Source organism: Lepus europaeus, chromosome 9, assembly GCF_033115175.1.
Source record: "Lepus europaeus isolate LE1 chromosome 9, mLepTim1.pri, whole genome shotgun sequence".
Lineage (NCBI taxonomy): Eukaryota > Metazoa > Chordata > Mammalia > Lagomorpha > Leporidae > Lepus > Lepus europaeus.
Window position 1 is genome coordinate 100,375,985 of NC_084835.1, and position 15,448 is coordinate 100,391,432.

General features: G+C 38.6%; 1 protein-coding gene across 1 annotated transcript in view; it reads left to right on the top strand.

The window, feature by feature from the left end:
- Positions 1 to 15,448, top strand: part of DCC (DCC netrin 1 receptor) — an 824,910-nt gene that overhangs the window by 26,871 nt on the left and 782,591 nt on the right. The window contains exon 5 of the mRNA XM_062200029.1: positions 8,221 to 8,541. Within this exon, the coding sequence (XP_062056013.1) occupies positions 8,221 to 8,541 (321 nt within the window). The remainder of the gene's footprint in view (positions 1 to 8,220; positions 8,542 to 15,448) is intronic.

Genomic DNA, 15,448 nt, shown 5'->3' on the forward strand with positions numbered 1-15,448 from the left:
CTGGAGCTGCACCGATCCAAAGCCAGGAGCCAGGCACCTCCTCCTGGTCTCCAACATGAGTGTAGGGGCCCAAGGACTTGAGCCATTTTCCACTGCTTTCCCAGGCCATAGAAGAGAGCTGGGCCTAGAACTGGCACCCATATGGGATGCCGGCGCCACAGGCGGAGGATTAACCTGCGTGTGGTTTAGGGTATTAAGCTGCCTCTTGTGATCTGGTATCCTGCACACAGTGTGGCTTCAAGTTCTGCTGTTCTTCTAATCTAGCTCCCTGCACACTTGGGAAAGCAGCAGACGTCAGCCAGAGTATCTGGGGGCCTGCCACCCACAGGGTAGACTAGATGGATTTCCTTGCTCCTGGCTTCATCTTGCACCAGCCCAGGTGTTGGGGACATTTGGGTACTGAATCAGCAAATGCAAGTTCACAATATCTCTATCTCTTCCTTTTTCTCTGTCTCTCTGCCTTTCACATAAATAAATCTTTTACAAAAATACAAAAAGTATTGTTATAGACAAAACCTTATGATAACATAGTTCAAATTTGGATGTAAAATATAATTACAACTATGTGGACAGTAAAGTAAATCACTACTGATAAAGAATAATTTCTTTAAATTTTAACAGGTGATTGCTTGTGGTGAGCAAGATTATAGATAATTATTATATTTGGTTTTATGTCCATATTTGGAATGTGAGTGACGTTTAATAATAAGGTACTAAAAGTGTAAGGAAAAGAGGGCAGATTGGTGTCTCTTCACACGGGGCACCAAATATAAGGAAGAGAGGCACAGAACAGAAAGGAGGCAAAATACAAACTTGCAGCCAGACTGAATTTATTCAGAGAAAATAAACTCTCAGAGGTCGACCAACGGCCATCTTGCTCACAGACTGAACCCATGGCAGAGGCCCTGACCCCAGCAGGCTGCGCCCTTATATGGTCTAGGGGTGGGGATGGGGGACAGTAGGCGGAGATGAGCTTCTACATAATGGTTCTTCAAGTGTGGCCCACTGGCTTCCAAACCTGGAGAAGAATGCAGGGGTGGGGTGGGGGACAACAGGGTGTGAGACTGAACCGGTCTCGTGGAAGAAGGCAGGGGTCACAAGAACCTAAACTGGCTGAAGCTTGTGTCCTTGTTCCATCAAAAAGCTGATTCACAGTCAATGGCAGAACCAGTGCTTGTCCAGACAGCTGCTGTCCAGGTAGACTTTCCTGTGCATGGATATTAAATCATACCTTTTCTAAGTGCTCTCAAGAGCTCATTTCAACATCCTCTTTGACAGTTCTACATTCAGAAAATCCCATCCCTTCCCTATTGAGAAAGACTTGTGAAAAACATAAGGGAAATAAAGCTAGCAGACATTTCACACAACTGACAGGGGAAAGGCTCAAACCCAAGCCATATTAAACAGTAGATCAAAGTTGCTCTTTTAAGTGTGAATTTTGCATGAGGCCTGCAGAATGATAGTCTACATGTCAGACTGTGTTACCTATTGAGTTGAAAAAAAATCCCATTACAATTTTCCCATTATTTGATATAAAAAAATCAAGCTGTGGTTTGGAGATTGAATTTTTGAAGAGGAAATGGGGTGAGGAAGTGCCTGGCCCAAACTCCAACTTGGCCCTTATCATTTTTCTTTACAATTGGGCTTAGCCAGAGGAAACTCTGACAGTTGCCTGGGGCACACTTCTAGCCCTATAAAAACCTCAGATCTCCACAAAGCTTCCCCCACTTGTGGAAAATGCTGTATCCTCGGAATGCATGATTTGGACTCACCAAGGCATCACTGTTGCTGAGGCAGCTACTTCTTGAACTTTGCATGGTGCATCGATGTTTCCAGATTGTGCTTCCTGTGTAGCAAAGGGAAGAGAAAAATCAACATTGCTAGGTAAAGAGTAAATCGAGCTCAGCGACCTTTCTGCATGGACATTTGGTGGTGGTGCATTAGGTCAGCAAATGTCCTGACACTAAAATCATTTTTCCTGATTCAATCATGGTAGCTTTCCAAGAGTTCACTACTCTTTGTGGATATTGCAACTGAGCAGGTTAGTGTGAATTCACATACTATTTACTTACTTTTGCCATGGTCTGCAAAAGGAATTTATGTGGGGATGGGCTTACCAGATAAAATATAGGATGTCAAGTTAAATTTAAATTTGTGCTAAATAATATTTTCATAGAAGAATATGCAATGCAATATTTACATATTTATTTAGGACATGTTTATATTAAAACATTATTGTTTCACATGGAGTTAAAATATAACTTCTGCCTTTAATTTTTGTTTGCCAAATCTGGTTAACTCTAGTGAGGTAAGAACATTGATTGTCCTTTTAAATTTTCCTTTATTGCTTCTCTTCATTTTAATGATCTTTAATAAATACTCATAGTAAGATGCACCTGTCTTCCTTACTGGTAAATCTATCCTTGCATTATTTAAAGTAAAAAATGAAGTTTGCAAAGTCTAATTCATTTCTGATTTCCATCTGTTAATAATAAAATCTTGCCTTGAAATTGAATGGCTTCAAAGTATGTTAGTCACTGGCAAGGACTGGAATAAACACAGTCTTTTAAAGATATGACACAGCTTCTCACAATTAGTACTTCTTACTATGTCTCTTATCATGGTAGGAAAAAAAGCACTAATACTTCACAGATCTCCCAGTGGTCATTAGTGCTAATGCTTGGGTGGGTGTGTACCTCTCTCTCTGAGTTAGCTGCAGATAAAGTCTGTGTTAGTATCAGGTACACAAAACACTTGCTAAGGATGTAGCACTGGAAGTGCTACTATGGCATTGTCAGTTTTTATGCCAATCTGGACAATGGGGTAAATAGCTAAATTCTAACACTCTAGAAGCCTATAGTTATAATGTGGACTGAAAACCTAATAATAGAGAGACAGCATGATAAAGAACAACACTTTTTTAAAAATTTCTTTTGGGAGAAGATTTTAGCTATTGTAGTCGTTTCAAAGAATTTTTTTTAATAGCTTTGTGTGTGAGCAGCCAAGAATATTCTAGGAGCATTCTAAATGTGCAACTGACTGTGACATTTTCATTTGCTAAATGGAGTTAGACTATTTAGGGCCAGAGTATTTGTTACAATGGGGGAAGCATTGGATATTGTAAACAGTGGCCCCATTTCATGGCCCTTTCTTCATTTTTCCTCAGTTTTTAAAAGAGAAATATCTAGTAAGTGCTGAAAGAGGTGTTCAATTATTTGCCTGTTAAATCATCTCCATAACTTCATCTCTATCACTTAGTCGAAAAAAAAAAATTGACTTAAATTACTCAGATTCTCCCAATGAAAATTATGACAAGATATTCTGAGGAACACAGGGACCCCAATATCTAGTTCATTATACGAAATGTTTTAGAGCAGAGTTCTTATATTTTCATCACTACAATGAGCTCATAAGAACTACCTTTCAAGAGCACAACCCTAACGACGAAGGAGCTCTCCCTAGTCTTCTCCTAAAGGTTTCCTAGCACTGCCACAGTGGAGACCAACCTTGAACTCAAAACAGATTTTTGGGGGACACCAAAGGCTTAGCATTTCTCATGCTTTAGTTAACTTGAGCATCTCCTAGAAGGCCTCGTAAGCACAGGTTTATGGGTTCTGCTCCCATAGTTGCTGGTAGGGTAGGGTTTTAGTGGAGCCTTGATTGTGCATTTCTAACAGATTCCCAGGTGCTAGTGGCTGGTGCTAGTTCTTTATTTTATTTTATTTATTATTTAGTAAATATAAATTCCCAAAGTACAGTTTATGGGTTACAATGGCTTCCCCCCCCCATAATTTCCCTCCCACTTGCACCCCTCCCATCTCCTGCTCCCTCTCCCATTCCATTCACATCAAGATTCATTTTCAATTATCTTTATATACAGAAGATCGATTTAGTATATATTAAGTAAAGATTTCATCAGTTTGCACCCACATAGAAACACAAAGTGTAAAATACTGTTTCAGTACTAGTTATAGCATTACTTCACATTGAGAGGCAATGTTTCAAAGTTTATATTCTAATAAATTCACATATGGTTAGAAGATCTGTTAAATGCTTGCTTGTCCTATTTTGTTTTTAAATATTCCACTCTGTTGTATAACCTCTTAAAGTTTTAGGCAGGTCTGAAGTTTAAAGGTACAATTTTACAAGTAATTGATGTCTGATAAATTGAAAGATGATTATATATAGGATCATTCATAGAACTTTTAAAATTTCTCTCAATGGACATCTCTTATTTGCATAACATATAAAGGAAGCAGATGTGACAGCATATATTTTTTTAAGAATTATTTATTTGAAAGAGTTAGAGAAGTAGAGCCAGAGAGAGGGAGATATCTTTCGTTCTGTTGGTTCACTCCCCAAATGACCACAACAGCCAGAGTTGAGCTGATCTGAAGCCAGCAGCTTCTTCCAGGTCTCCCACGTGGGTGCAGGGTCCCAAGGGCTATCTTCTGCTTTCCCAGGCCATAGCAGAGAGTTGGAGCAGAAGAGGAGCAGCCGGGACTCGAACAGGTGCCCATATGGGATGCTGGCGCTGCAGACTGGGGCTTTAATCTGCTGTGCCACAGCGCCAGCCCCAATAGCATATATTTCTAACAAAAGATGATGGTGGCCTGTTTTTGTAGGTTGATTTTGAGGATTCAGGGATTGTCAAACTCTAGGCATCCAAAGTGAAAGTTTGTGTAATTGGAAAGAGAGAAAATTACGCACAGCAAGTTCTATGGGGATTTCTGTGACATTTTCTAATCTCTGAATCTTTCAGGTGCTTCTTTTCACTCCTAGACTACTTTTCATAAATTTAATTTTTAGCTTTTATTACCTTAACCAGAAGCTTTTACATTTTGGACTTGGAAAGGGATTTCTGACTCCATGGGGAATTATTTTTCACACTTAACAATGTTTGATATTGTAGATAAAATGTCAAACCTTAAAAACCCCATTCTAAGTTAGTCTGCCCCTGTGACTGGCTGGTCTTTGAAATTAACACGAATATGATAAGAAAGGCAAGCACAAAGGGAATTAAGCTTACAGAATGATTTTTGCTATTTGATCATTTTGGTAAGTTTCTAAAATATATTGAGAATGTTTTCTATTGCAAGATATTCAATTAATATAAACTTGGAATGTCCTTGGCAGTATTATCTCTGATACTTACATCTGACAAAATTCTTCTATGTCATCAGGAAAACACAGAAGGTTTTTTGTGTTGAAATATGCATACAAATTATCGTTTCATAAAATAAAACAAGGAGTAGAAGTTGAAAGAGAAGGCAGAAGAAGAAGAAAATGGTGGGTGGTGGGTGAGGAGGCAGTGGGTTGGGAAAGAGCAGGGAGGAGAGGCAGAGATTCCAATGATCATCTGACAATTGGTTTGCTCAGACTAACACAATAAGAAAAGCTTGTCATTAGGTAAATGCATATGTGGCTTCTTGCCAGTATTCTAACCAGTGATTTAGAAATCTTCCTGAGCCAGTATTTGGAATGTGAGAGGACTGGAGATGCATTCATTGATGTTGGGAACTCTGGTGTCACACTCACTTGTGCCTGTTTTTGTTTGTTTGTTTGTTTGTTTTAATGCATAGGATTTTGGTACCATCAAATATCTTTCTCCCAAACGTAATCACGTTAAGTGATTTTATAGGAGGGCTTAAAGGATTGCTTCTCTTATGTAACTATTTGGAGGTTTAGGAGAATGAACATTGGGTACCTTAAAAATAAAATCAAACTAAACAAAAACAGACTTACCCATTGGACTTTGTCCTTGATGATTTGCCTGCCACTGCCATTTTAACATGAAATTATCCACTTCGATTGGATTCCCAAATGCATCCTGCTGCTGCTTTCCCTTGGTCTCTTCCCCTCCGTTCCCAGCAGGTACATACTTACATCATGGAACTCCCAGCATCCAAATTCCACACCACTGAGGACTTAAAAGATCCTTTTGACACCCAGATCATTTTGTGCTACAGGATCCAAATATTTCGACTTCTCTGTCTTCTTCATTTTCATGATCTCTATTTTCCTCTCTACATACATTCTATCAATATTCTTTCAGTTTATTTCAGATTGATTCATGAATGAAAATTTTTGATATAAATATTTCACTTTGAGATTTGCTGTACTGGTGGTCAGAATGTCTTCAAGAGGAACTAGTAATCTAAGACAAAAAGAGAGTTTGGTAAGATTGAGTTCCAATAAATGTATTTGTGGTATATTTCTTAGTCTGGTATGAGATACTCCACACAGCAGGGCTGGTGACACTTGCAAAAGGGACCATATTTGCTAAGAGCCAGCTTTTCTAAGAATAAGTAATCCAAGTTACTTTAAGCAGAGAGTTTGCTTTATTCCAGAGCCATATATTCAGACTGTAATTGTTCTAAGAAGTACAAAAAGCTCAAATTGCCAGTGAGTTGCAAGGGTAATTGTATGAAAGAAAAGTTAATCTTTATTTAACTTTCGTAAACTATATACTCACGGCACTGAAAACTGTCATAACCTCCCTGTTTCAGAGTATGTGGATTATTTATTTGTGATAATGGGCACATACGCTCATTAACATGCTGTCATAAACAGCTGTATTGAATGTATTATGTGTTCTGTGACATAAATAAGGCTCTCAATATGAGGCTGTGTTTAAAATATAGGCCCCAGGAAGAACAAAAAAGCAATAAATGTTTTTTAATATAGTTGCCTCGTTTGGAGTTCTGAATTTATTTCCACCTTATTAATGCTACTTGTATAGAAATTGTAGGTATTACTCTAGTGAAATATCTTGACAGTGTATCCCAAGTGTATCCCAAGCCAGCTGTTTGCTGCCTTGTGTTTCTTTTGTGGTAATAAGGAGATGGAGTAGAAATGTGAGAGGCATTTACAATGTAGTCTCCATCTCAGAATACTTACAACAGAGCTCACTTGATGGACACCTCAACCCATTCTAGTACTGAAGGTTTCCAAACTGAATGTAGAATTTACAGGTCATGTGGTTCAAAGCCCTGGTTTTGCACATGAGCAGACTGTGGTTCTGAGGACTTAAAAGATCCATTTGACACCCAGATCATTAAGTAATAGAGCCAGGACCAAGGATAGATCTCCAGAGTCCCAGTTCAATATAGGTTCCACTGGAGGACAGGATATGTTATAATTAGGTTGTCTACATCAAAGGAATCTGGGAAGAGAGAGCCTCTGTGTCAGTGATGGGGCATCTGTACCAATATCACTCATTATAGACTTAAAATGGTATTAAAATAGCAGTAAGAAAATTCAGTTAGAGTCTAAGAATAATTATTGAAAATCGCATGCCAAAGGATATTGTGGAAAGTTTAGCCACAGAAGTTGTTCAAAATGAAGCTGAAAGTCGTTTGACTTCAGTGGTTTCAGCGATACACCTGCCTGAGCAAAAGATGCCCACAATGAGGAATTCACTGCAACATCCAAGCAGTTCTTCCAGCACTGTACTGCCAGCCTGACAAGAGAGTGTACTTCTACTAATTATACTTGCTGCATCCCTCAGGATCATTAAATAACTTTCTGCTCCTCCTGTTGATTCCTTATGTTCATTTATGTTTATGAACAGCAAAAAAAAATTCAACTATAATATTCATTTAGGTTTCCAGGCCCATGAGAAAGATTTGGATGGAAATTAAGACACTTCAGGGATTTGCATTTTTAGGTAGTAGCTTTATTGACTGGCTTCTGCAAATGGATTTTACCTATTTTAAAACACAATTAAGCTTTACTCTAAATAACTTTGCTGACATCTTTCGCAGTTGATTTTGATTTTTAGAAAACACTATGAGCAGAAATTTTTTACAAAAAAAAAAAAATTCAAGGAGTGCTTTAATCAGAATGAAGAGAAGGAAATAGTCCATAAATCTTACCTGTGACATTACAATTGCTACTTTAAAATGTTTTTTTATTTACAAAGTATTAGTTTCTTTTCTTTCTAAATTTTCAAACTGATGATAGCCCTGCCTGGATTTCTACAAAATCTTAATTCCTCATAGGATTATTTTGGGGACCAAAATAGTTAGATTATTTGTGGTGATTTAAACGGGGTACTTTTTCATTTGTTTAATACAATATCCCTGATGTTAAGTTTCTTAGACATTTTTTAAAGCCACCAACTTTTTGAAAAAGCTTTGTGGCTTTTTTTTTAAAGGAAAGTTAAGCTAAGATTTATTTGAACATATGAACATGCTTACCTGTGCCGTCTTCTTCCAGGTTTCCAAATTAAAGCCTTCACATCCCTGCGCTTCCTGTCGGAACCCTCTGATGCCGTCACGATGCGGGGAGGAAGCGTCCTCCTCAACTGTTCTGCGGAGTCGGACCGCGGAGTTCCGGTTATCAAGTGGAGGAAAGACGGCATCCACCTCGCCCTGGGGTTGGAGGAGAGGAAGCAGCAGCTTCCCAATGGGTCTCTACTGATACAGAACATCCTCCATTCCAGACACCACAAGCCAGACGAGGGACTTTATCAATGTGAGGCGTCTCTGGGAGATTCTGGGTCAATCATCAGTCGGACAGCGAAAGTTGCAGTAGCAGGTAAGTGCTACTCTTACCTTCTGCTCTTGCACCAACTCTTCCAAAACAACACAGATTTTTAACTTATATTTTAATCAACAAATAATTATATTTTATGGGGCACAATGTGATATTTGATATGTATACATTGTGGAGTGATTATATCAAAACTAATCAGCATATTCATCCACTCAAATAGTTTTTGTATGTGCAGTGAACATTTAAAATTTACTGCTGTAACAATTTTGAAATGTATGCTACATTATTAACTAGAGTCACCATGCTGTGCAATAGGTTCCAAAAATATATTTTTCCTATGTAATTGAAAATTTGAACCCTTTAACCAGTAACTGTTCATTCCCAATCACATCATACCCTCTTCCCCACCAAAACCTCTGATAACAATCATTCCATACTTTGTCACGTAGTGTAGGATCCTTCAAGTTCAACCATGTCATTGATAACAAGATTCTCTCCTTAAAAGGCAAAATAGTATTCCATTACCTGCGAGTATAGCACTTTTTTATTCATTCATCTGTTGATAGACTTTTATACTAATTCCATAGCATAGCTATTGTGAATAATGTTGCAGAGTACATGGTTATGTAGACTGATCTCAATTCCTTTGCATATATACCCAGAGGTGGATCAATTATTAGTTCTATTTTTAGTTTTATGAGGAACCTCTGTACTGTTTTCCACAGTGACTGTACTAGACTATATTCCCACCAATAATATTTACTTTTAATAAGAAATTCTATACAATTATTCATGTTTATTCTACATGGTCTTGACTGACTTTTCTCCTTAAGTTAGCTTGGGAAACAGTAGAAAAATCTCATTAATTGGCATAACATTATGAGATTTTTTTTTACAACAAATTTGGCTTATGTCGATTCACCACTTATGTCTAAGATTTCCATCTATAGAAAAGTATTAGAAACATAAATTCCTAATTCCATTTTTCGGCTTTACTAACATCAAACTGTTGCAGAGTTATTTTCTTTTCTTTTTTTTTTTTTTTGGCTTCAGAACAGTGAATTTTGTTTTAATTATACTGATATGGCTTACAACATGTAGATAGATCTAAAGTGAGCAGTGAAATTTTCACTAGTGTTTCCAAATATTGTGGTGCTTGGTAACAAGTTGGCTCAATAGCTGACTGATAATTTGAAAAGATTTCTTTTCATCTGTATGGAGCAAAGACATTAGATTCTGAAAAAATTGTATTGAATATTCTGGATTTGACAGGCTTGCTATTTTTTGCACCACTATTCTGATTAGAGAGCAGCTCAAAATCATTTCTTTTGGCTCCTAAAATATTATAATTATGGGGAGAACAAATTTTTGCTTATATCTGTAATTTGACCAAAAATTGATCTGTGATGTAGTTTTTTAAAAACTTGTTTATTTATTTAAAAGATAGTTATAAAAAGAGAAAGAAATCTTCCATTCACTGGTTCACTTCCCAAATGGCTTGGTCAGGCTGAAGCCAGGAGCCAGAAACTCCATTCTTTTACTCCATATGGGTGGAAGACCTTCTAAGACAGACACACACACACAGAGGTGTGTGTGTGTGTATAATAGTTCATATATATATATATATATATATATATATTTAATAGATTTAGTTTATATATAAATTTTGGTGTGGAACATAATATAAAGCAAATGGATCCAATTGAAATAAATTTAAACTATCAAATGGATAATCAGATTTGAAGGACTACTTTCAAATGTAGCCTTTAATTTTTAATAAAAAATTTGAAGCAATAAGCTGCTATACAGTTATTTTGATGTAGGTTTCTTTCCCCGCGTCCCATCAAGCTCATCCTGGAAGACGGATCCTAATGAGATCTCATTCTCAGCAATTGCACTAATTGGAATAATCATACAGGACAACCATTTCCCCTTGTACACATCTAGGATGGTTTGAGAAATTGAAATATAAAGAGGTGATATTGTCAGGTGATGGCATGATGGATTTACTCTCATAGATAGGCAATCAGTCACCAAATACAACTTCATGACACTCTTGTTGTGGCTTCTTGCCCACCTAGTAGAGTGAACAGCATTCTGGTTTTCCCTGGACTGACTGGGCTTTAGTACTTGAGAGTTCCCTGTCTTGAAAATATCCTCAGTGCAGGCAAAAGCTAAAATGTTTGGTCACCCTAACTAGAGGCAACCCAGTGTCTTAGCATTGATAGACTACATTGTGGATGCACAAAATCCCCTCTGCTTAGGAGACAGGTGAGGTGACATTCTGATACTGAAAACCATTTGAGACCTTTGAGTGATACGTGTCTGACACATGATTGACATTCACAACTTGTACAAAGGACTAAAAGGTAATGTTAAGTATATATGAATGAGAGGAACACATGGGACAAGGTCTGAGGATGGGACAAGATCTGCTTTCCTACAATGCTCCAAATGAACTGAAAAGGATGCAATTTGATTTTCTGTCATTTGAGAATTTCTGGACTTTTGGATCTACTCTTGAGTCCACAACACCAGTGTAGCTCCGCCAGTTTGAATGAGTCAGGTTGGCATTGTGATGTCCTATTACAAAAGTGAGCTGCAAATGCACTACTCATGAAAATGACCCGGTATGTTTTAGCTTCAGTTTCCCTGCAATTCAGATTCAGTTTTGCACATTCTGTGTTTCAATGGAGGAATGAAGAATGATTCCTTCTCTCTGTGAGATATTAAAATAAGTAGCTTTGATTTTAGTATTCTATACAAGGATAGGCTCTCGGATCCAGTCACTGAGTTACAATCTAATATTAGATTGTATCATTTCAAGGCAATAAGGCTGTTCACAGCATTTTAAACACTTACCATGCTGTTTGGCAACACAGAATACATCAATGTTATGTCTGCTGAAGTTAAGATTGCCAAACCACTAGAATTCACAAGGGGCATATATCTTCCTGGTAATAAAGACCGTGGACCTGATTTAATCTCATTTTTAAAGCATTAGCAGTCAATAAACCAGTCACCACTAAAAGGTAACAGTCAGCTTTGCTTGGGTGAAAAAAAAATCTGTTCTATACTTTCAGGTGCAGTGTAGATAGAGCCCATTGAATATAATGCCCCTCTTCCATTTTTGCTTTCTGAAAGTGTCTTTGGATACAAAGAAATGTGGCAAATGAAATTTGTCTTTAATCAGTCAGGACATTTATGCAATGACTTACCATGCACAACCCATCCTATTTGCTAGGACTTCTCAGCTGCTCTTTAATCGCTGAGTGCAGACTGGGCTGGGGAGGAAAGAGGAGCAGGAAAGATAAATGAAGGGCTACCATCCCTTCCACATCTTCTAAAAGGTGACAGCATAATAAGCTACTATGGATATTACTGGTCATTTTACTTTGATTTAGTAAGAAATACCTGAAATACTAAGTCTCTACCTAAAAGCAACTTCACCAATACTGGCTGAAACTTGGGAACTTCATTTTTGATCAATTATCTGTAATCTCTAATGTTGCATTCTTTCCCTTTATGGATATTGTGGTTCAGCCCTCAAGGTTGAGAGGAGCTTGAGGAACAAAGCCGATCTGGACTTACTTGTAGAGATTCTCTACCACCCTCTCCACTCTCTCATGATTGGCAGTAGACATTGCTCTTTCCAGTGAGAATAAGGGGCTTTGTGCCATATATGGAGAATTTGCAATATTTATCTTCCCCCATCCTTGCTTTTACCCACCTTCCCTTTATCCCCTCTTTCCTCCCTTTCTCGTCATTGAACTGGTCCAAATCTGTTAACCTACATATGTGCACATATAAAAATATTTCTGATGCAGTGGGCTGGAATAATTTAATAACTCAATGTACCAATTAATTGACTATTGAGGAATTCAAAATTGGAAAATAGACAGTGCTAGAATACTCACATGACACTCAAAAAGAGTAGGCTTCTTCTTCATTCCTTCTACCTCTTAAACATGAAGATGAACTTGCTTTTGGCTAAGTGCACCTCCCCTACTCCAGATGTTGCCAGCTATGTGAGCCTATGGATTCTCTTCTGTTGAACAGATAAAACAACCCACTTCCAAAGGTGCAATGAGGTGTTTTAAAAAACTTGTTTGACAGGCAGAGTAACAGAGAGAGGGAGAGACTGAGTAAGGGAAGTAAAAGAGAAATAGGGCCAGCACCATGGCTTAACAGGCTAATCCTTCACCTTGTGACGCTGGCACACCAGGTTCTAGTCCCGGTCGGGGCGCCGGATTCTAACCCGGTTGCCCCTCTTCCAGGCCAGCTCTCTGCTATGGCCCGGGAAGGCAGTGGAGGATGGCCCAAGTCCTTGGGCCCTGCACCCCATGGGAGACCAGGAGAAGCACCTGGCTCCTGGCTTCGGATCAGCACGATGCGCAGGCCGCAGCGGCCATTGGAGGGTGAACCAACAGCAAAAAGGAAGACCTTTCTCTCTGTCTCTCTCTCACTATCCACTCTGCCTGTCCAAAAAAAAAATAAATAAATAAAATAAAAATAAAAATAAAAAAAAGAGAAATAATGATTTAAATAACTGTCTGCTGATTCACTTCCCAAATGACTGCAATAACCAGATTTGGGCCAGACTGAGCCTGGGAGACAAAACTCTAAGTGTCTCTCATGGGTGACAGGGGCCCACGTAGTTGGGCCATCTTCCACTGCCTTCCCAAACATTTTAGCATGATGTTCGGTTGGAAGTTGCTCATTGGGACTGGAACCAGCACTCAGATATGAGATGCAAGTGTTGCAAGCAGCAACTTAACCTGTTGTACCACAACACAGGCCCACTCAGTGACTTTTAAGTAATATCTATGACATAAAACTCTAATATTGAGTAACTTCCTATCCATTGACAGTGGTAAATAGACCTGGTAATGGTTATTATTTTGTTATTACAAGTATTATCAGAAACTTACAGCTTTCAACATTCCCATGTGATGGTACAAAACATTTTGGGAGGAGGGAATTGGGATGAGATGTAGGCTACAGGGACCAGCGTTGTGGTGCAGCAGGTTAAGCATCCGCCTGACAAAGGTATCCAGTATGGACAACAAATCAAGTTCTAGCTGTTCAACTTCTGATTGAGCTCCCTGCTAATGTGCCTGAGAAAGCAGTAGAAGATGGCCAAGTGCCTGGACTCCTGCCACCCATGTGGGAGACCTCGATGGATTTCCAGGCTCCTAGCCCAGCCCCTGCTCTTGCCACCATTTGGGGGAGTAAACCAGCAAATGGAAGATCTCTCCCTCTTTCTCTCTGTAACTGTGCCTTCCAAATAAATAATTTTTTTAAAGATTTATTTATTTATTTACAAGTCAGAGTTACACAGAGGAGAGGCAGAGAGAGAGAGAGGTCTTCCATCTGATGGTTTACTCCCTAGTTGGCCGCAACGGCTGGATTTGCGCCAATCTGAAGCCAGGAGCCAGGAGCTTCTTCTGGGTCTCCCACATGGGTGCAGGGGCCCAAGGACTTGGGCCATCTTCTACTGCTTTCTCAGGACAAAGTAGAGAGCTGGATCGGAAGTGGAGCAGCCAGGTCTTGAACTAGCGCCCATATGGGATGCCAGCGCTTCAGGCTAGGGCATTAACCCACTGTGCCACAGTGCCAGCCCAAATATTTAAAAAAAAAAGAATTATAGGCTGTAAATTATGAGCCATAAACATTATAGTTTTGGATCAGATATCTGTGTTTGCAGTCTGTAAACACAAACTGGCAAGCTGAATTCAGTTTTCAAAAAGTTGAATCTATGCAGTTTTTAGCAAGCAGAGCCAAAGTAAAAGATCCATGTTGATCAGTTGACCTGCTAAGAAGTCTGCAGCCAATTGTAATTTTTACTGGACAGATTGGGAGTTTGAGATCCAGCAATGGTGTAATGGTTTCAGAAAAGATGCTGGGCACTTTCTCCACCTCCTTCATGCCCTTTCAGCTGGAAAATATTCATGGGATCTGGGTTCCTGGGAGTGAGTTGGTCTAGATCAGGAGTGTAACACAACCTCCCATCTTGATGAGAAGAAACTGAATCAGTACCAGTGCCTAAGAAAACCAGATAACAAGAATTTGCATAATCGTACAAGTCCATCTTTTTTGTTTTTTTCATTTTCTCTGATGTGTGTAAGCAAGACCACCCAGCCCAGCCCGCACCCAGGCACACTCACCCACACAGCTACTTCCCCATTCGCATCTGCTGTAGGTTCTGAGAAGCAAGGGTGGGACCCAGGTATGACCACATCTGCCTGTGATTGTACTCTGGGATGACGGGTACTGTGCCCTTCTTGGTTGAAGCCACACTGACTGCAGAATACATTATAAACCATTTGCATCCAGGGCGATTTGTGTTTGTAAAAGCTACTGACTTGCTTTTTGATAGACTTTGGTCTTTGGGAAACATATCGATATACATTATTTTATTATGCTCAAAAAAATCTGAGATATAAATACACAGATTTACAGAGAACAGACTGAAGGAAAGTTGGTGATAGGCAGAGACTAGAACTCATTATTGTACTCTTGGAAGAACAGTCATTGCCTTATCACTTGACCTCTCAATCTAAAGGCTAGAATTAAGGTTACTCAATAAATTCCCATGCATTTAATTTCTCATTTGTAATCAATTAAACTCTCCAAAATATAAAGTAAATAGCAATGATAAGATTATTGATTTTGTATATGCATTTAGTGCCTTGAAAATAACAATTTTTATGGAAAAATACCAATTTGGATGTTTGCTTTGGATGAGATTTTAATATAACTCTGATGTCAGTAATGATGTCATAACTCTGTTCTGACAAATAGAGAGTAAATTCTTTTAAAAATAAGATAGTCTTTTAAAAATACAGATAGTCTTCCAAGAACATAATTTGGTTATCTTTTATCATTGTAAGTGGTTTTACAATTCAGGCCAAGTTGACATATTTTATTTCTGCTTCTTGAAAATCAA